We start from the raw sequence: 22,261 nt of genomic DNA, 5'->3' as shown, positions 1-22,261 counted from the left end.
CGGCAACGATTTACTGTTTGCATAATTTGTTTACTGGCGCATTTTCACCTCTATAGGACCGGCGAGATAACGCAGCGGAATGGATCTCCCGAACAATTTCTAGATCCATCGTCTCCACATAGTCCAACGATGGCCTGTGGACCGTACATGCGAAGGGGTTGCTTACCGTACAATTTAGATTTAATTTATCACCACAAAAAGTCAGGCAAGCAGTCAGTCAACAGCGAGCGTTCTTCGCTACTAGGGGGGCCTGGATACAGCGAGAGGAGAGATAATCCACTTCAGAAATTTGTTTGCTGTCCATCAAAATAATCATAATGTTACGGTGCGCGAATCATCCCGTGCGCCATATGCGTTGATTTGGATGCTTTTTCGGGGAGATCAACCGTTGCAAGTCGGTCGTCGGAATCAGTCTGCTTCGAGCGGTCGAACCGATAGCGGTTGGAAAATTCGGGATTTGGAGATTTGAATTTTCTTCGCGCCTGTGAACTTGTGATCTTTTTTTCTGCTGGACAAGAACAAGTGAAATCACATCAGAATGCATACGCCAGGATCTTCCGTGTCCGGATATGTCCTGCTGCTTTTGGTGCAGATAGTGTTCATAGTGGTGTTTGGCTTTTTCACGGATTACTCCAAGGAGCTACTGCCGAAGAATGCGACCGTTGCCGCCGAGATGGAGGAGGAGAAGCCATTATCTAAGTATCCACGTGAGTTGATTTGCGATTTCCTGTCAAAGAAGGGTAATAAAGGTGGCATCTTTTCGGTGTGTTATCTTAGCTAAAGAAGTCGACTGATGATCGGAATTATGTAATCATTAGATCTTCCTCTTTGGATTTATTACGTCCCCAATGGGACTTTACGCCGAGCACTTTCACAGTTGTTAATTGAGAGATTTCTCAGCTGAATACTTTGAATCTGTTTCGCTTGTTTTAGGTTTCGTTAAGTTTCGCTTAAAGCGGACAATTTTGAGAAGATTTTTTTAATTTTTTTTTTCGAAATGTAACGGAATTTTGCAAAAACCGTCACAGATCTGATATTACTGTGAGTTCTGATAATTTGACGCTTTCGTTCGTCCATTATGGTTGAGTTAATTATCTTCAACTTTCCGAAAGTTGTCTCGAATTGCTTACAGCAATCAGTTACAGTATGCGCCAGTAAATCGTGATTTTTAATTTCTACGCCAATCCTGCAGCAGTTTTAATCGTACTGAAGAGTGAAGTTAAGATAACTATATTATATTACAGTACAATAAGCCAAAATATTCAAAGTAAGGACGATATGGTATTAACGAATATATTTAAATTTGGGCTCAGAGAACAATAGAGACTCAGTTCTGATTATACTACATTTTGAAGAGATAACATAATAATAAATGTAATTCAATAAGACCCGCAATATCTTTTCAAGTACAAATTCTTAAATCTGATTCTACAATTCCAGTTTCTGAAAAAAAAAACAGCCGGAGCATTTTTTTGAAAACAGGGTCGCTTAAAGCTGGAACTACATTTCAACTAAATAGTATGCTTGATATGTTCGCTTACAACCACTTCAACATTTCTGTATAGTATAGTGCATTCTAAGCCTTGTTCAAAAGATAGTCATATAAATGCTATATTCGATACGGATACATAATAGGAAATTGATTTGAAATATAACTGCGAATTCTCAGCAATAAACAAATTATAATACAGTTGGAGGAGCACATACAGTGGTAGAGGCAACAATAGCTGCAATTTCCAAAACCTACGACTAGATGCCTCCCTTCCAGCGAATCCAAACACGTAAAGCAACCAACGATACAGACAAAACGGTTGCTACGTCTGCCATGATAAACTCGCTCTGTAACATAGCTCGATCGGAGTGGTAGAAGGATAATGATAAATTACTTGCCTGCTTTGTTGCAATTTACACGGATGAGGACATAGCTTGATCTGAATCGAGAAAAAACATAACAAAAGAAATCCCATTAACACACGTGTATCATCTTCGGCTCTACTTCGTGAAGCAGCTTGCTAACAATTTGCTCGTTTCCTTCTACCGCCCCGAGTTAGCTGTGTCGTACGGGTTGCCTATCATGAAAAAAGCAAGAAGATTATATCATTATTGCATTCCACTTCTGACATAGCGTTATCATTCGGTTCGTTGATCGCTTGTTATTTTGTCATTTGAAGATATTTTTGATTCCTTGCTCCCTTCAGATAACGACGAACTGTTTCAACACATCGTAGGTACATGGGCAAATCGGTGATCATCTTTTTTTGCCATTGGTGGTGGGGGGAATACCCCTCTCCATCCCTCTCCAACTGGGGAGTTTGGTAAAGAGAGCTGATCAAAACGATTTGTACCTTCCTAAAAAGTTGTCCTTGTTCGCTTTCTACTCTCTATATACAATTTTCACACTGCCGCACTCTAACGGAACTATCAACTCTATACTTTCAGCTCCTCATCTATCGTATAAAAATTACCAAGTTAGTCTGTTATTTGAAATTAGCATCTTCAACTATGTAAATCGTTCACTTCACGCAGAACAAAATAGTTAAATTAAATCATAATATCAAAAATTAGAGGGAATAATCTATTCAGAGTAGAATAACCAAAACATGGAGAGCTTTCGGCAGCTTGGAACCTTTGATAGCCTAGTTAAGGATTCTTAATCCAGCCAGTGATGGCGGGTACATTAAAGAAGTTTGATCATTTATTGAACTGCAATGACCCTAGACACTAAGTATACTTCACTGATTTCTGTGATTTGTAATCAGTTGGTTACAATCCGTGGATTTTCGTCTGTATGTATGTGGGGTTTCTGGGATGTTGGACTGCCTCCGTTCAGTACCTCGTACCGTAATTAAAACGGTCTCACACGGCTCGGCTCGGAATTCAAGATGGCTTCCGAGTCTTATAGTAAATGATCCTCGATCGTCCATCAGGGACGATTCCCTCAGGCCGATGGCCTTAATTACCAAGGAGGGTCCCGTCTCGGCTCGACCAAGGTGGCCACTGAAATCCGTTAACTACAAAAATGATCCAAATTGAGCATTTCACTAAAATTTAACTTACTAAAACTTCAAACTGCTTACAGACTCAGTTTTAAATTTTATAAATATTTTTTGCCATTCCATAGCAAAACGGTATAGAATTCAGAATTTCATAAAACTTTGTAGTTTTGATCCTTAATGCAAAATATTATAACTTTATTTTTCGGAGTTGGTTGGAAATGCTAACATGAAGCTTTAGTATGATGATTTGTTAGCTAGAGAATGATCTTTAGAAAAGGGTAGGTGGATAGTTCCGTTAGAGTACGGCAGTGTGAAAATTGAATAGAAGTTGAAAATGAGCGAAGGGCCATTAATGCGACAGTTTTTTGAAGATAGACGCACATCTTTTGCCCGTACGATGTACGCGGAGACTTGAAGTATGTCTCCAAGTCTACAGGCAAAAAATGTGCGTCCCTCTTTTGCTCATAAACTGACTGCGGCTGTGGAATAGTTCTAGCGACGTTTTTCATCACTACCTAAAGCCCCACGCTGCGAGAGCATTTCCAGTCGATGGTGTGTTATAATGCAGTTCTTCTTTACCCAACTATTGTGTTGCTCCTCTCGTCATGACCAACGTGATCATCTCAGAGAGAAAGCAGTAGGGTGGTTGTTGCGTGCTGTACCATCATCAGCATTGTTGACGGCTACTCCCGCCTTGAGTTGTTACATTCTTAGTGTTTTTATGTTACTTCATACGTGAAGTTAGCGATTTTCAGAGTTGGTTGGAAATGCTAACATGAAGCTTTAGTGTGATGATTTATTAGCTTTTGTTATTTTGTCATTAGGGGACCAAAAAATTTTCCTTGAAAATTTAGGCTATTTTTACAAGATGTGTTTTTGTTTTTCGTTTTTGAGTTATATTTGTTTGAAGTTATCAAGTTTTGGGTTTTCACTCAATACTCCTATGCAAATAGACAACCATGCGTCTCCATTTATTTATAGCGACTGTAACATGGTCCTGACTCATGGTAGTCTAATCGCATAGAAGTATTGAGCGAAAACCCAAAACTTGGTACCTAACTTCAAAAAAAAATATAGCTCTAAATCGAAAAAAAACGCAAGGCTGAGTTTTTCATTTGTTGTGTAAAAAAGGCTAAATTTTCAAGGAAAAATGTTTGGTCACCCTAGTGACAAAAAAACACGGCTCTAACATTTTGCATAAAGGAATAAAACTACCAATTTTTACGAAATTCTGAGAACCACTATATAGTTTTGCTATGGAATGGCTGTATATCGACAGTGAGCATGCATAAAGGCGTAGCGCGATGATCGATTCTCTTAGTCGACTTTGTCTTTTGTTAATAACTGTCCAAGCTCAAGTCTCCTCTAGCAAAAACTAAATGCGTTATGCTTCTTGGAATAGATCAAACTGAATTCCACAAGCAATATAAAGCATAATTATGCTTAGAATAAAAAAAAAATGCATAATAAGTTGATCAATGAAAGTTATAAAAGCATTAAAAATGTATAAGATTTGCACAAAACTTGGGTATCATTGGGTTTGTGATTATTGTGATTGTTATTATTGTTGTTGTGATTAACGTTTGTTGATGATTGGAATATCGAATTCAGTTACTGATAAGCAAGCTTTAAGAAATTTAAAAATAATGCATGGTGACCAGCTAAACCCGATTAGCAATTGTCCGGTATTTCATGCAAACTTCAATTTCTTTGCAATTGTACCACTAAAAATAAAAGATAAAGTTAAAATACGATTCCCTTTGGTATTTTTCCCGGATCCTTGAATCGTCTTCACAATCGTAATGGAATTTCCCACAGAGCTGAACTCACACAATTGATTTGGGATCCCTAATAAAAAATACCATACCCAATAACCCAAATGATTGAACTATTCCATAAATGATTTGGATGATACCCGTCGGAAACGTCGTTAAGCAAAATAACCATACAAATTTTATTAGGGATTCTAGTCAAAACTCTAATAGAGCTCAATTGGAGTGAGGAGTAGGCTGTGTGTGTGATCGAACCTGACGTTTGTTTTTTTCCGTGGAGTTTTTTTTTATCTATAATCCATTGCTGATCCGGCCAAAACCAGGCCCAGGAGACAATTTCTAGTTTCTCAATCCCTATTATTTGCCGCTGAGAAGCTGTTCCGAAGCCAAGTAGAACCTCCACGAGGCGTCCCATCATTAGTTCCATCATTCGTTGAGTCGCAGAGTTGATCCTGACTATTGGCCAAGAAAAGGCTTGCCAATTATTTGCCGCTGAGAAGCTGTTCAGAAGCCAAGTAGAACCTCCATGAGGCGTCCCATCATTCGTTGAGTCACAGCGTTGAACCTGACTATTGGCCACGATCAAAAATCAACTAAATACATCATTTGTTTATCTCGACGGAAGACATTGCACGCAACTACCATAAACCGGACTAGTTCATGTTGATCTTCATCAAGCTTTGTCTACAATTTGGACTTCTACATCAACACATGTCAGGTAGCATTCAGGTTCAATTGGCTAAACTTGGTGAGTTCGTTCCATTTTGTAAATTTTTATCTTTTCAAACCAGTAACATTGGGAGATCATCTTTTTTTGTGGTGCGTTACTGGTATAAGATCTACCACCAAGCCCTAGTCGTGATAACTTTAAACTAGGGAATCAGGATTTTCCAGTAATCAAAGGATTAAATTTTAGTGCTTGTTACTTTTTATGACTTGATAATAGTGACAAGACTCGGGTAGTTACCACTGCCGTTATGCAGTGCTATATTGTATATTTCAAAACAAAAATATTGTTTATGCTCATAGAGTTTACATAATCATTTTCCCTTTGTCCCCTTTGTCCTTCTCCTTTTCATTTCCCTCTTCTCTTTTCACAAAGCGAGTAATGGCGCTATAGCCATAAGCCATAAAAGGCTAGAACAAGAGTTAGTGCTCATGTCCCAACCGTCAGAAGAAAATGGAGCATCACTTAATCTTTCTAGCTTTGATGCTTCCAACAACCAATATCATTATCAAAATCGGAACGTACTGTACGAGATGTCCACGTTTCATCCATTTATTGGATTCTGAAGTATCGGCCCGATGTTTTCTGAATCATCTTGCCCCTTAAATGCTGCACAGTAGGCCTGGCCGTTTTGATATGTGTGACGCATCTTTGATGTGAAACTTGTATCAAATAGACAAGAAAAATTATGGAGGTAAACCATCATTTTCCAGGATGCTTTCAAGAACTGGCTGTGTTGGTGTTGGATTAGATTAGATTAGATTAGATTAGATTAGATTAGAAACTCTAATAGAGCTCAACCCAAAACTCTCTAAAACATTTTCTCAGAAATACCTTGCCGTTATCTCTAGGGTTCATTCTAAAATCTGCTCAAAACTGCTTTGGAAAACATTCTAAAATTTTCGAGGACTGTTTGTGACTGTATCCTGAAAAGCTAGTCCAGTCCAATGATCTTAATTTTTTTTTTCATGGTCAAAAATGATGTTTTTTTTTTCGAAGAGAGCACGAAGCATATTTTTTCCAATTTGTTATTTAAATTCCCGGTTTTTCCCGATGACTTCAAATATCCGACTTTTTCCCGGTTTTCCCGTTTTCACAGCTCCAATGGCCCCAATTTCCTAAGTAAATGATTGAAACAATTGCAAACTCATGCACATTCTATGATTTCTTAATTTTGTATCGAAATTCTCGACTATTTCCCACATTTTTCCCGGTGCTTTTCCCACATTACCCGCTTTTCCCGAATAGATGGTCTCCCTGAATTTGTCATGCAGAGTTAAAAATTGCTGTTTTTTACTATGCCCGCACTCAGACAAGTATTTCACGAAATAGCTACTAGTGGCGCCGGGTAAGTGGTAAGCGTGATAGCCTCTCATCCCAAAAGGCTTAGGTTCAGTCCCAGTCGGCGCTGCCGGAATTTTCTGAGGCATAAAATCTCTGATCACGCTTGTTAGTCCCCGGTCCATGAGTTGATGGGTCGATAGGTAGGGTTCAGGTGTGGCGTCGGCAGCATGGTACTCAGTACGGAAAACAAGATCGACTAAAAACAAATCAAGGAAACAAACTAGCTTCTCAAAATCAACCCCTAGTGACCAGTTCCAGGATTAAAAAATTAAAATTTTGACTAGACCTTCTCCGATTGAACTGCATTGAACTTTGCATAATTATGTTTTCTCAGGCATTTCACATTTTTCAAAAATTCGCTTATTATGAATGTAGTATTTTTTAAATGGTGTCTGAGATAAAGTTGGTTTGAAAAGTTTAGTCTAACTGGGAAAATATATACGGTAGTAATTTTAATAATTTTGAGAAAAAATTGAAAAAAAAATGTTAAAAACTGGAATATTACAAATACTCACTATGCCCCACCTGTTCACTGTGCCCTTCCTTCCCCTATATGTTCAATATTTATAATTTATTTTTTAATTATAGCTCATGAAAAATGCAAACTTTTGGAGTATTAAAAACCATTTCAAGCAAAATTGTGGTATCTAAAAATGAAAATGCAAGGAAGTAGGTTTCGCCATACTAATTTCCATAGAAATTTCGAATGCAATGCGGAAAGCCGGGTTACAACCAATCGTCCCCAAATTAAGGACAGTTGTTTGGCACCCCAAATGGAACCATAAAAGGGTTGTTCTCTATAATGAGAGAGAGAAGGATTAGTATTTTCCATTTAATTCCACTACTTTATTTGCTTATCCTTGACAGATACGCGTATTTCGTCTACAATGTGCAGACTTCTTCAGTGTCTTGTACTAATACAAGACACTGAACAAGTCTGCACATTGTAGACGAAATACGCGTATCTGTCAAGGATAAGCAAATAAAGTAGTGGAATTAAATGGAAAATACTAATCCTTCTCTCTCTCATTATACAGGTATTCCACTAAGACGCCCACATTCATCAGGAGGGTTGTTCTCGCTTGATGAGGACGATTTTGCGTTTTGCCATATAACCGTGCCTAACCCTAATGGGTAGGAATGTGTTGACGTGATACTGGCTTTACTGGAAGCCAGGAAATCCTCTGCACTTTCACGAGAAATCACAGTGTTGATAAAAAGGATGGTTTGCAGCAGGGTTTATTTTGGGTGAATTGAAGTGTTACATGTTAAGAAAGAACATGACGAATCTGAGATTAAACCCATCAAGTTCTGCACAGTAAGTAAAAACGGTCGCTCTAAGGCCACCGAGCCCCTAATAGCACTTCACGACACTCATGATCGAGCTGGTGTTGTTGTAACCATTCAAATCCGGCACCCATGACGACGACGACAAGATTCTCAAAACACACGATGAGCAAGCAATGTGACTCTAAATCTATTGATCCCACGATTTTCTGCTCAGTAACAAAAACGGGTGTCTAAGGCAGCCGAGCTCATCATGTCACAACATGCCTCTTATGATCGAGTTGATTCTGTAACCATTCAAACTAGACCATGGTGCCCCTTTCGAACCCGGTGACATGAAGCTACGAGAAAGCACCTGGGACTTTACTAAATTCTACTTTTAAGCTATCTTTATTGTTTTGATTTGGTCAATACGTAAGATGGGAACAGAACTTTTAAAGCCTCAATATTTTTTATGAATTTTTCAAACAAGATGATACACCAAATTTGGTCACAATTTGAGATTACAGGATCAATTCTAAGGGAAGAAAAAAAAATCGCTTTAAGAAAAATCCAGAGCCAATTTCAAAATTCAAAACAGAATAGTACATTATCTGACTGCACACTGAACAACGTCAAACAAATACTCAATCAACCACTATACACACAAATCTTGTGTTTCTTAATCTATGGGTCGCTGCCCTTTGGACAACTTAGTCAGAAGCATTAAAGTTTTCTTATGCTGATTTAAGGGGGGAAGTACAATTAGAATTTTTTTTTTCGAAAAAATTTTTGTTGGCTTAATTTACTCTATATGTATCTGGGAATGAGCCTTTAAAAGCATAAAGCCGTCCGGAACTTATTTAAAAAGTTATACGCAATTCAGTGAGTGCATGTCAAATGGCTGAACATGTCAAAGTTGAACTCTAAATGCTTCTACTGAAAAGTAGTGTTTTCAAAATCGCCGTGCAATGTACAGGTCAGAGTTTTCATTCAAATCAATTCCGGTTTTCTGTTTTATGTTCATAATTAAATTATCCACAACATGAATAGAAAGATTTTTTAGATTTGTTTGTTATAACATGTTTTTTTTTATAAACAAAGTCGAAAAAATAGGGTTTTTTAATTTTTTTTTTTCAACTTTAAATTTTGTGAAAAAAACATTATTTTTACATACGAATTAATTCATGTTGTACGCTGTACCTTCAAATTTAATGTGCTGTTTTTTTTTGTTTCAGACGTGATCATGGACGTAGGGACTGCACGGCGCGAAGTGCTGCTTTAAAAAATTGACTTCACATTATTTATAATAATTGGGCTAAATTGCAAAATTTTAAAAAAATGTCACTGATAATTAATCTTCATTAAATCCTTAATAACATAGGGTAAATGTCGGCTTCGGCACCCATTGACTGTTTTCGGCAACCAAAATTTAAACGTTAATTTCACTATGTTTTCCCATCAACACACTTCCCTGAATGCATCCAAACGATTCTTTAGTCTTTCAGCTTCAATTTGATTGTATGTGTACGTCTGAGCAGTCCTGTTATGACAGATTTTTATTCAAATGAAGCATACGTACTCTAAAATATGGTTGATTTCAAGTTGCCGATAATAGAACATCTGGTTAACACGCAGTTCTAATGGGAAGGTTGCCGAAGAAAACGAGGCTGCCGACAATAGTCACACTCACCTGAGAAGTTTAGAGCGTTGTAAAAACGCTTTCAAACAGTTTTGAAGAATTCTGTCGATTAAAATGGATAGAGAAGCAAGCAGCAGATGAATGTAAACCAACAGACACGTCATATATGTGCGTGACGCTGAGAAAATGCTAATAGAAGTGTGGACACTGCTTAGATTGACGAGAATACGTAAATTCCCCTACATAAAGAATCGCTAACATTCATTTATTTCCCTACTCGCAATCCACTCTCAAAGATAGGCCTCATTTTAGGCCTTCTAATTGTACTTCCCCCCTTAAATCTCTTAACGGAATCTAACTCCTTGAAATATATTGGCGCTTTAAAATCACTAAAAAATTGGAATGCCATTTTCGCGTTTAATTAAATATAAAGGGTGTATTCGATAAAAATGACACAGCGAAAATCTTCTGTAACTTTCGAACCGTATGAGAAAAAAAACCCTGAAAATTTGAGTAAATCTTATTCATAGTGTATTGTTTACATCTGTCAAGTTTCATAGTTATTCATACAGTAGTTCCAGTCATGTCGTCGAAATAAGAAATTGCCCATGACAAAATGTTGTGCACTTACAATCAAAATCCAAAGGCGTCCCACCGATGGATCGCTCAAAAGCTTGGAATTGCAAATACAACTGTTTCTCGTGTGATAAGATCCTTCAAGGAGCGTCTGAGTGCCCGAAAGAAGGAACGGAGTTTTCTTACAAGTGGTCCAAGTCTAAGTTCGAAGTTCCGGAGGATGTTCGAAAGAAGAAATTACCGAAATTTGCAAAGAAGTTCCTGATCTGGCAGGCGATTTGCGGATGTGAAGTTGAATAATTTGTTTGTAAAACAACATTGGGAAAATCAAATGTACAAAATTAGATGGGTGGAGTGAAAAGGAAGGTGCGGGCAGTCGGGATGGGAGACGAAATTGAATAAAACAAATTTTACAAATCATAACTCATTAGGGGCTGTCCATAAACTACGTAGACAGTTTAGGGGGGGGGGGTGACAATTATCCACGGTCCATACAAATTTTAATTTTTTGTATGGGCAATTGTCTACGCATGGGGAGGGGGGGGGGGGTCAAGAATCTCAAAAAACTGTCTACGTAGTTTATGAACAGGCCCTTAGTAGTTTTTCATTCCCTGTAAATTTCAAGAAAATCCAATAATCGGTTTAATTTTGGTGAGCAAATATGTGTTTGCCATTTTTATCGAATACACCCTTTAAACAGGGCGTCAGCATCTACCAGCATGAGCTTTCAGGAGCAACTGAGATTTGTGCTAGTTGGTTGAGCTAGTTGGCAGAGCTGAACCAGCATAATGTAAACACCAGCATGGAATTGAGACCTCACTCCGTGCCGCGTCATTATTAATACGAATACAGGAGTGATGATAGCGCATCCACACGACCACGATACAACTGAAATGGATTGCATTTGACGGCTCCATACGTGAATTCGCTACTTTCAAAAGACACCTGTATTATCCAAACCCAATTCTCAAACCAACATTTTCCCTTCTATTATTCCAGATTTCCAGGACATCCACGTGATGATCTTCATCGGTTTCGGTTTCCTGATGACGTTCCTCAAGCGCTACGGCTTCAGTGCCTCTGGACTGAACCTGCTGGTGGCGGCCTTGGCAATCCAGTGGGCCATCATCATGCGCGGTTGCTACGAAATGGAAGATGGCAAGATTCCCCTGTCACTAGATAATCTCATCGGAGCGGACATTGCCGCCGCGGCCGTTTTGATCAGTATGGGTGCACTGCTCGGTCGCACTACTCCGATGCAGCTGTTGGTGATGGTGATTTTCGAAATTGCCATCTTTGCCGCCAACGAATTCCTGCAGATTGAGTTGATGAAGATCACCGACGTCGGTGGATCGATTACGGTGCATGCCTTTGGAGCGTACTTCGGACTGGCGGTGAGTTTTATACTCAGACCTAGTAAGGAGAACGCCAAAACTGGACCCATGGAATGCTCGTCATACGGTTCGGACATTACCGCCATGATTGGAACGATCTTCCTGTGGATCTTCTGGCCAAGCTTCAATTCAGCGCTGGTGGACGGAGCTGAACAGGAACGAGCTATCATCAATACCTATCTGTCACTGGCGGGTGCGACCGTGACAACTTTCGTCCTGTCTGCAATTATATCGCATGATAAGAAATTTGATATGGTTCACGTGCAGAATTCGACTCTGGCCGGAGGCGTGGCCGTTGGATCGATCTGTAATCTGATGATCCATCCATTCGGGGCTCTGTTGGTGGGTGTAATCGCTGGAATGATCTCGGTCCTTGGATATCGATTCCTGACGGTAAGACAGTGTGTGTTTGATTCGATGTGTACAGAAATAATCAAGGTTAATCTTAACTTACAGCCAGCCCTGCTGTCCAATCTTCGAATCTCTGACACCTGCGGAGTCAACAATCTACACGGCATGCCAGCTCTTTTGTCCGCTGTATTCTCCGCCGTCTATGCATCACTGGCAACGACGGAAACGTACGGTAATACGTTGACCAGTGTTTTTCCGGCTATGAAACTGAATTCTACCCTGACCGAAGAGGAAATGCACGAAATGGTTATTGGAGTAAGATTGTTATTTTTTATTCCGTTGAACCGCAATCTTCATGAAATACTTTGAACTTTCAGGGTTTCGGACGAAGTGCTGCTAAGCAAGGATCTTTCCAATTGTTGGCAGTTTTACTTACCGTGGTGATTGCTATTGTTGGAGGTCTTGCGACAGGTACATGTCTCTTCCGACAATCATCGAATTAGTAATCCTACTAACAACAAACATTTTAACCACTAACAAAACACTAACCCAGGTCTTGTGCTAAGGCATCGCTTCCTCGGAGGTGTACTAAAACCAAAACGCCACTTCATCGATGACCTTTGGTGGACGGTGGATCCACTCGATTCCTCCACCACCGTCCAGAGCATCGTGGATACACCGCGAGCCACCGGTGCAGGTGTACGAATGTCAAACTCACAGGTTCCGTTCATAATCCTCAAAGCGGATATCATATTCAAACGAGCATTGAAAAAAAGTAGCAACTAATTCGGACTTCACGCTTTCCAAATTCCATCGACGTTTCGGTTTGTGTCGTGCTTTTTGCTTGAACTTGAGTTAGATCGGGAATTGCCATATAGCAGTTCCACGGAAAATATTCCCAGAAAAGCTGAAATCTGACGCAATCTTTTTCGATTTAAATGAAACCTTGTCTATGTTGACTAATATGACTCTTAGAGGTCATTTTTGCTCAAGCGCCATATTTTAAAAGAATTTCAAAGGGCACTATGTTTGAGAAAAAGTAAGAAGTTGTATCCAAGATACGACCATACATTTGACGTAGGATTACGAAAGGTAGTTTTGATGCCACAGCAAAAGTATAGTAAATATTAGAGAGGGTCTAGTATAAGAGAGGAGCGAACTGGCTGGTTTTGAGCCAAACGAACTGTCAGAGCCAGAGTCAATTGAGCAGCGCCTATCTTGATTGCATTGGCAGTGTTGCTAGAAATTGATTTCTTATCATCTTGTTATCAGTGAAAAAGTTCGATAGGTTGAAATTCGGAAGCAATTTGAGAAATCTGTTTTGAGGTGCTCTGTCGGTGTCCGTGTAGTACAAGCCAATCCTGGACAATACAAGCTCTGCAAAGGCCTAGAGAGGGTCTAGCATAAGAGAGGAGCGGATTCAAAACAAACTGCCTTGGCAACCTATGCCTAGGTGATTTCTAGCAACACTACCAATGCAATCAAGATAGGCGCTGCTCGATTGGCTCTGGCTTTGGCAGTTCTTTTGGCTCAAAACCAGCCAGCCCGCTCCTCTCTTATACTAGACCCTCTCTACAAAGGACCGATGGATTGAAAGCTCTTACTTGAACTTTTTATTTAACTCTTTTATCAGTCATTTGTGGTCCTGAAAAGGGCCGATGGGTTGGAAGCCAGTTTAGAACTGTGTACTGTGGTATTCGGTCATTGTGAGAAGTTATGTACCACTTCAATACTGTTACGTGTTTGACCAAAAACGTTTGATTGCTGGGTACATTATCAAAGAGCTTTGAAGGTAATGTGGCTGGCAGCAAGGCGAGCGAAAGTTCAATGAAAGTTAACTATTAAACAACAATAATTTATGGTGGTCCTGAAAAGAACCGTTTTGTCGTGATGGTTGAGTAATGCTGAGCTATTAAGGTGTTCAACACGGATAAGGCTGGCGAGCTTTATGTTGTTTGGAACGAGGGTGACGCGCTTGGCATAGATGGCCCACAGCGGCTCACGACGCGCAACTGAATCCGATCAGTAGCGGTGCGACTTCTTCCTCGTTCTTCGGTGAATGGATGCTCATGTGGGCTGCAGCTTTCGTTGTGTACTAGAGATCAATTTTCAACGCCACGCGCTGAAAGCACTGCTGCTGCTGCTGATGATGATGACGACCGCCCGGACACCAGCACACACGGTGACTGAATAAGCACCATTGGGCAAGAACGGATGGAATTCGATTTTAAAATCTGTGTTAGGGAAAGCGGTTTTTGCATGCAATCGGTGATAGTTTTGATCATCATTGCAACAGTTGGACACATGTGTAATTCTCAATATTGACATATTTAAAATTGATTTAGTGTTCATTTTAACAGATACGTAGAAAAAAATGGCGACGGGCACCGTTCTTTTGGCGGTGATTGATAACAATGCAGTTGCTTCAATTGCCACGAACTGTAATATTAAAAACATGTTCATCAGCAATGGATTTTCAACCACGGGAACCTTTTGGGACTAATTAATTTGCATAAAACCCTACAGTGCCAGTTATTTAGCTTGTAGAACAGCTTGCTAGTAATAATTCCACATTTTCCAGTTCCGGATGGTGTTGCCTTTCCTTTGTTGCAATTGTGCTTTCTGGCGCTTACACCAACCATTCTCCACTTCATAATGAATAAAGATTGAGGTTGACTTCAACTGTGAGCTATCGAAGCTCTTTACAGTGTTGGACGCAATGGCCGTGGATACCGTTCTTCTACTAAAATAAAATGATAAATACGTGGTTGCTTCATTTGCCACATGCTCTAAAACTAAAAATATTTTTAATTGTGAAATGTATATAATATTGTACGATTATTACATACTGCTTCGGAGTCTTTTCAGTATTGGAATTTCAAGTCTGGGATTTCCAATCCACACATGCTGCAGCTTGTTTTCACTGTTTTATTTTGATTGAAATAGTTGACAGCACGAGGGAATGACTGAAAACACCGAAGTTCTAATAACACAAACAAACATAACTCCGACACTTCGTCAAGAGGTTCATCGATACGCAACAGACTCAACGACAACAGACGCAACAGGCAAGGGTGCCAGGCAGCGTTGTCATAATTGTTTTCAAATTTAAATTTTTGCCATTTTCGAAAGCGAAAATTTCAACTTTTGGACTAAGGATCGACCTTTCCAGGAAAGTCGGAAGAAATTTTGGAATTAAAGGAAGCCATAAAAAAACTTCCACAGAAAGATGAAAGAAGCTCTTCTGGAGGAAGTTCGAAGTCGTAAAAACATCCGGGGAACTTGCAAGAAAAATATTGAGAAACTTCTGGAGAAAATTTAAAGAAACTTTTGGAAAAAGTACGATGACACAAGATTTTGGAAACCGGAAGAAAATTCTCAGAAGTTGCTAGAAGAAGTTCGGAAATATATTCCGATAGAAGTCGCTTAAAACCTCCGGAAAAAGCCCATGGAGAAACTTTCAGAAGAAGACGAAAGAAACTTCAGGGAGAATTCGATAGATACTTCCGGTAGAAGTTTAAAGGGACTTCCTGCAAAAGACGGGAGAAACTTCCTGGGGGCGACCCCGGAATAGTGGTTAGCATCCATACCTCTCACGCCAAAGTCACGAGTTCAAATCTCACCCCCGGACAAGTCACGAATGACCCAAGAGCGTTAAAGTGACTATAATAATAAAAAAAAATCTTTCTGGAGACCCTGGAAGAAAATTCCTGAGGTAGTTTGAAGCAACTTTTGAAGGAAGTTGGAAGCTTCTCCCGGAGGAAGTCAAAGGGGTTTTACGGAAAGACGAATAAAATTTCTAGGAGAAGTAGGGAAAACACATTCCGGCAGCAAAGAGACTTCTGGAGGATGACGAAAGAAATTTCCGGTGGAAATCGGTAGAAGCTTTTAGGGAAAGTCACAAAATGTCGGGGGAAATCGACCGAAGCCAAAAGAAGCTTCCAAGGAAAGTCGAAATAACTTCCAGGAGAGATCGAAAATTAGCTTAAGGTAATTAGGAAATTCCAGGAGAAAGTTTAAAGAAGTTGGAGGATGGTTAAATGAACTTAAGAAAGTTAAAAAATGTAAATTCGTATGGAACTTTCTGGTCACATCAAATATAAAAGTATTTCATTTTTCGATTCCTGGGTAGCCAAAAACGGCTAGGAAATGGAAACACTAGTATAAAGCATAATAAATTTTTAGAGATGAATAATTTAGACATATTCAAAAAGAGAAAAGTCTCTCACAATACTTTTCTTTGAAATTTGAGAGCAGGCATGCAATAATCATTTTTATTTATTTTTTTAAATCGGTATAAATCGGTATAAAATCTTAAAAATAGGTATTCTCGGGCATCTTTTTTTTTTTTTTTTGTTTTCCATCGATCTTGTTTTCCGTGTTGAGCATCAATGCTACCGACGCCAGGGAGGCAGCTCCCACACCTGGACCCTACCTATCGACCCATCAACTCATGAACCGGGGACCAACGGCTTTACTTCCCTTCCGAAAGAAGGCGTGATCAGAGATGTTATGCCTCAGAACATCCCGGCGGCGCCGACTGGGATTGAACCCAGGCCTGCTGGAGTGAGAGGTAATCACGCTTACCATTACACCACCAGCGCCGCTTTTCTCGGGCATCTAATCTGTTTGATAAATCAGTATATATGGCAACGCTGGTACAGGTGTTTTAAAAAAAAGTCTTCAACGAGATCGAAAAAATGTCTTCACATACCTTCACCGCTTCTTCGTTGGAGAGCGGAAAGTGGGGGGAGGGGGGTGGTCTTTCATATTATTTTTATTTATAATTGAAGACATTATTCATAATCATAAAATCATAAAACATGGATACAGAGTAACTACAGTAACTTAATAAATTGTCAGAATTTTGAAAATTTCGTAAGTTCAAGAATCTTGAAACATTTAAAAAAAATAATTGATCAAAGTACCTACCTACTAGAATTTAATTTTTTATTTCATGAGCGCAATCTTGAAAAATTTTCAAAGTCTCTGATATTTAAAATATCATAGAAATTTTTCGAAATCTCTGAACGCTGCTGGGCTAAATTGATCACTAGCAGGAATTTTATAAAGCGAAGTAATGGACCTTAATTTTTTTATTTTAAATTGAATCAATTGAAATTTGAGCAGGATTATTGAAATTTCAAACTATGAACATCCTGACTAAAATTCAAAAGATTATTTAAGCATAGTTACAAATAAATTATGTAAATAATCCCAAGGATTCTGAGACTGAAAAGTTCGTTGATCGACGAAAAGTACGTTTGATTGAGCTATATTCGCGTCTGTTATGACTCAAATTTATGTCAAAATTGACGCTCGTATATGGCACTCTCAGAGCACCTAAATTTACATGATTTTTTCTAAGTGTGTAGTGATAAAATTTGTAGCTTATATGAAAACCTACAAAATCTCCATAGATCATTTTACTGAATTCTGTTGATGATAAAAGTTAGAGGCAAATGAGGCAAATGCCTGACAGTCAGATTCGATGTTAGAATAAGAGTCCCGCGAACAACTAGCATATTTCCTCCTGTCGGAAACGTAGGCAAAGTTTCATTTAAATCGGAACAACTCAAATCTGATCATTTACCTATTTCACGTGGAACTGCTCCATAAAGAGTGTTTTCACTAATCGAAACTGTTGTTTTTTTTTTTGTTACAGGCCTAATCCTGAAGTCACCAGCGATGCGTCAACTGGAGAAAGAAGAACATCACAAGGATGATGCCTACTGGGAAACGCCCGCTGAACCCAACAATACCGCCGCAACAACGAACTCCAGCTAAATGAGTTAAAAATTAGTCAGTGTCCATTTAGGAAGGATGAAGCAGCTCGACAAAGATATGATATAAACTTGAACTTGAGCTAGCATGAGTACAACACAAAGATGCCTTATATATCTAATGTAAAAAAAATAATAGCAAACAAATGGCAAAGGTACAAATAAATAAATAATATAATGTGCGTGTATTCACAGAAAATTGTTTTCAATACTCGTTGAGCCAACATATGTTTCCCTCTAAAATCTTCTCACTTGGCCATTGTGCATGATTGAACAACTAAGCAACAACCATAATTTTCAGTTCATTGGACATAATCCCCAACGAAGCTCATCAATGATAGCAAACACTTCTAATTTTGCCGATGGCGGTGCTGTCCACCATCATCAGGGTCATGCACGCAAGCGATAATCCCAGATTTGTCACACACTCGTACACGTTGGCATGAACCTGTGAAAAGGTAGTGCGAAAAGTAACACTTGAACTTGCACTCCCTGCCTGCGCGGTGAAGGGTGACCGATGGCCGTTGTCACAACTGACAAAGCAGCGCAGCACAAACAAATTTTCCAAATTACTCGAATAAGCAGTTCCGAGAAGAAAAAAAAAACCCGAATAAGGCCACCTATGGTGAGATCTGATCCTACTTACTAATAGATATCCCAACAAAAGTGTGCAAACAAATAGTTGAATTCTTATGAGATATCACATGATGTATTTTTACCCTAGTCAGAAATTGGTGACTTCTCCGGAGATACCCCGACCATGGGTAGATGTGGTCAGTATTGTCCTAGGCACTTCAAATGGCTTCCATTGATCTGGTTGTTTTTAGTCTCATTTTAAAAAATACCCAAAACCGATCTATGCGACCTTACTACCTTTCATTGGTAGTGGTGGTTGTTGCGTCCCATTAGGTTCAGTGGTTGCCGAAAAACACGACTTATTTCCTAAAATATGTATTCACCGGAACTTGTTCCAGCCATATCTCCGGAACCAGATGACCGATTCGAAAGCTTATGAAAAGCGTTCTATGGTACCATGATACCATTCATTTGACGGTTGTTGCGTTGTTGCTGAAAAACACGACTTAAAAGAAAATTTATTACGCCCACACACACTCACATACATTTTTCGATCTCGAGCTAAGTTGATTGGTATGTGGCACACGGCCCACCGAGCCTCGGATCGAAAGTCGGTTTTCCATGCGGGATGTATACCCTTCTTTGTAAGAATAGTAAAAACACCACCATGACCACCAAACTATGAGCCCATGAGTAGCTTCTCATCAATAATTGCGAATCTAAGCTCCGCGCAATGTACATTAATCCAATTTACCACAGTGAGCTACCCACATCGAACAGCGAGCAGGGATTTTCCGAAAATTGCGGCAAGGAGGGTGCTCTTAGTGGGAAATTTGTGGAGGTGGAAACGGGATTGACCCGATGACATCGAGCTTCGCAGGATTTGGACCGTTGTTGTTGTGCTGGACATCGTTGCTGGATTGTGGAATCAATTGTGGTGCATCAATTCAATTAGGGCGGTATACGACCAGACGTAAGCTACCGTGAGCCGGAAGCAGGAATATACGTGCAGTGGACTGAAATTTTCGCATGTTTTCGCAATCACGGAAGTAAGCAGTTTAACCGAAATAATACATATAACCGAAAATATTTCACTGCAAATATTTTTTTCAAAAACTAACTCAAACTAGAACGGCCCTACTGTTAAAATCAGAACAAGCACTTTGCGATTGAGAGCATCTAATAACATCGGCTTCTAAAGTAAGTAGCGAATGCGCTGCTCGTCATATGCAGCTCGCTGATACCAGCCTAACACCAATCCTAGGAAATGGGCACACACCATCGGACGCAGTAGAGAACCAAGAGCTAGGCAAACCAAACCGAAGAAGCCATACAGTGGTTGCTAATTTTCCAATAACACAGTTGCGCTGTTAAGAAATGAGAATAAGTCGAAACTGAATGAATGAGCGGGCGGTGATTGGAATTCCTATGGTGGACGATACCTTTGCAGGTACAACGTTTGATTTGCCCTGTTGTATGTAAAAATGTGATTGTATGACAAAAGTTCGAAAGGACGAAAGGTCAAAGGTTGAAGGTACAAAAGGTCGAAGGTACAAAAGGTCGAATGGTGAAAAGGGGGACAAAAGGTCGAATAGACTAAAGTTCGAATGATGAGAAGGAGGACAAAAGGTCGAACGAACAAAAGGACGAATGGACAAATGGTCGAATGATTCAACGAGAGACAAAAGATCTAACGATTCAAAGAGGGACAAAATAAAATGGTCGAATGGACAAAACGTCGAATAACAAAGGGTCAAATGGACACAAGACCGAATAATTCAAAGAAGTTCAAAACGTCGAATGATGAGAAGGACAAAACATAAGATAGATGAGAAGGGGAACAAAAGGTTGAATAAAGAAAAACGCCGAATGATTCAAAGAGGGGCAAATGTCGAATTGGAAAGCCCCCTTGGCCAGATGATAAATAGTGAAAATAATACTTGACAGACTTAAGACACCGTAACGCTGAATATTAAATTACTAATCATAAAAATCGATATTTGTCTTTCGACCATGTCCTTTTGTCATTTGACAATTTGTCCATTCGACCTTGTGCCAATTCGACCTTTTTCACATTCGATAATTTGTTCATTCAACCTTTTGTCTCTATTTTAACCATGCGAATTTTTGTACATTCTACCTTTTTTCAATCGATATTTTGATCCCTCGGCCTTCTGTGCATAAATATTCTAAAATTGATTTGTCGTGACTCATGACATTATTTTATGCTATGCTCCCCTTCCCTCGTTCTTTAAAATTAGGTTTTCATTGATTTTGTTAATCTTGAATGATATAATAAAAATGACTATCTATTCGGTACACCCTTCTTAGAAAGTTTAATCGTGAGATTTATTTGAGATACTGTGATTGGAATTTACGTTTAAGGCATTGATTTTTTAAAATGTACACTTTGAACTAGGGAAAACTTGTGAGCTTTAGGATTTTGAAAATTGATGAGAAATCAAATCGTATATTATTATTAGAATTTTTCGAAAAAAATTGCTTATTGCTCACAATATCTGCGGTTCAAAATTGGTTACTGATTCATTAATTTTTTGATTTTATTTATTGTTTTATTAATTTATTGGTTTATTGATTTATTGATTTACTGATTTACTGATTTACTGACTAACTGATTTACTGATTTACTGATTAACTGATTAACTGATTAACTGATAACTGATTTACTGATTTACTGATTTACTGATTTACTGATTTAATGATTTACTGATTTACTGCTTTACTGTTTTACTTATTTACTAATTTATTGATTTGCTGATATACTGATTTACTGCTTTACTGTTTTACTTATTTACTAATTTACTGATTTGCTGATATACTGATTTACTGATTTACTGATTTACTGATTTACTTATGTACTGATTTACTGATTTACTGATTTACTGATTTACTTATTTACTGATTTACTGATTTTCTGATTTACTAATTTACTGATTTACTGATTTACTGATTTACTGATTTACTTATTTACTGATTTACTGATTTACTGGTTTACTGATTTTCTGATTTACTAATTTACTGATTTACTGATTTACTGATTTACTGATTTACTGATTTACTGATGTACTGATTTACTGATTTACTGATTTACTGATTTACTTATTTACTGATTTACTGATTTACTGATAAACTGATTTACTGGTTTACTGATAAACTGATTTACTGGTTTACTGATTTACTGATTTACTTATTTACTTATTTACTGATTTACTGATTTACTTATTTACTGATAAACCGATTTACTGGTTTACTGATTTACTGATTTACTGATTTACTGATTTACTGATTTACTGATTTACTGATTTACTGATTTACTGATTTACTGATTTACTGATTTACTGATTTACTGATTTACTGATTTACTGATTTACTGATTTGCTGATTTACAGATAAACTGGTTTACTGATTTACTGATTTACTGGTTCACTGGTTTACTGGTTTACTGATTTACTGATTTACTGATTTACTGATTTACTGATTTACTGATTTACTGATTTACTGATTTACTGATTTACTGATTTACTGATTTACTGATTTACTGATTTACTGATTTACTGATTTACTGATTTACTGATTACTGATTTACTGATTTACTGATTTACTGATTTACTGATTTACTGATTTACTGATTTACTGATTTACTGATTTACTGATTTACTGATCTGCTGATTTACTGATTTACTGATTTACTGGTATACTGATTTACTGATTTACTGATTTACTGATTACCTGATTTACTGATTTACTGATTTACTGATTTATTGATTTACTGATTTACTGATTTACTGATTAACTGATTTACTGATTTACAGA

The 22,261-nt window shown here is 38.4% G+C and overlaps 1 protein-coding gene across 1 annotated transcript; it reads left to right on the top strand.

Annotated features, from left to right (window-relative positions):
* The first annotated feature begins 453 nt into the window (after positions 1–453).
* Positions 454–17,868, top strand: Rh50. Its single transcript, XM_065220593.1, has 5 exons — positions 454–707; positions 11,323–12,110; positions 12,174–12,383; positions 12,446–12,539; positions 17,734–17,868. The coding sequence occupies exons 1-5, from the start codon at positions 539–541 to the stop codon at positions 17,853–17,855; spliced, it is 1,383 nt and encodes a 460-aa protein (XP_065076665.1). The 5' UTR covers positions 454–538; the 3' UTR covers positions 17,856–17,868.
* The last annotated feature ends 4,393 nt before the right edge of the window (positions 17,869–22,261 follow it).

Source organism: Ochlerotatus camptorhynchus, unplaced genomic scaffold (assembly GCF_037179485.1).
Source record: "Ochlerotatus camptorhynchus isolate MF236.1 unplaced genomic scaffold, CSIRO-AGI_Acam_v1.1 ptg000130l, whole genome shotgun sequence".
In the NCBI taxonomy this organism is placed as follows: Eukaryota; Metazoa; Arthropoda; class Insecta; order Diptera; family Culicidae; genus Ochlerotatus; species Ochlerotatus camptorhynchus.
Note: the sequence above shows the minus strand (reverse complement) of the source record. Positions and strands in the feature narration are given on the sequence as shown.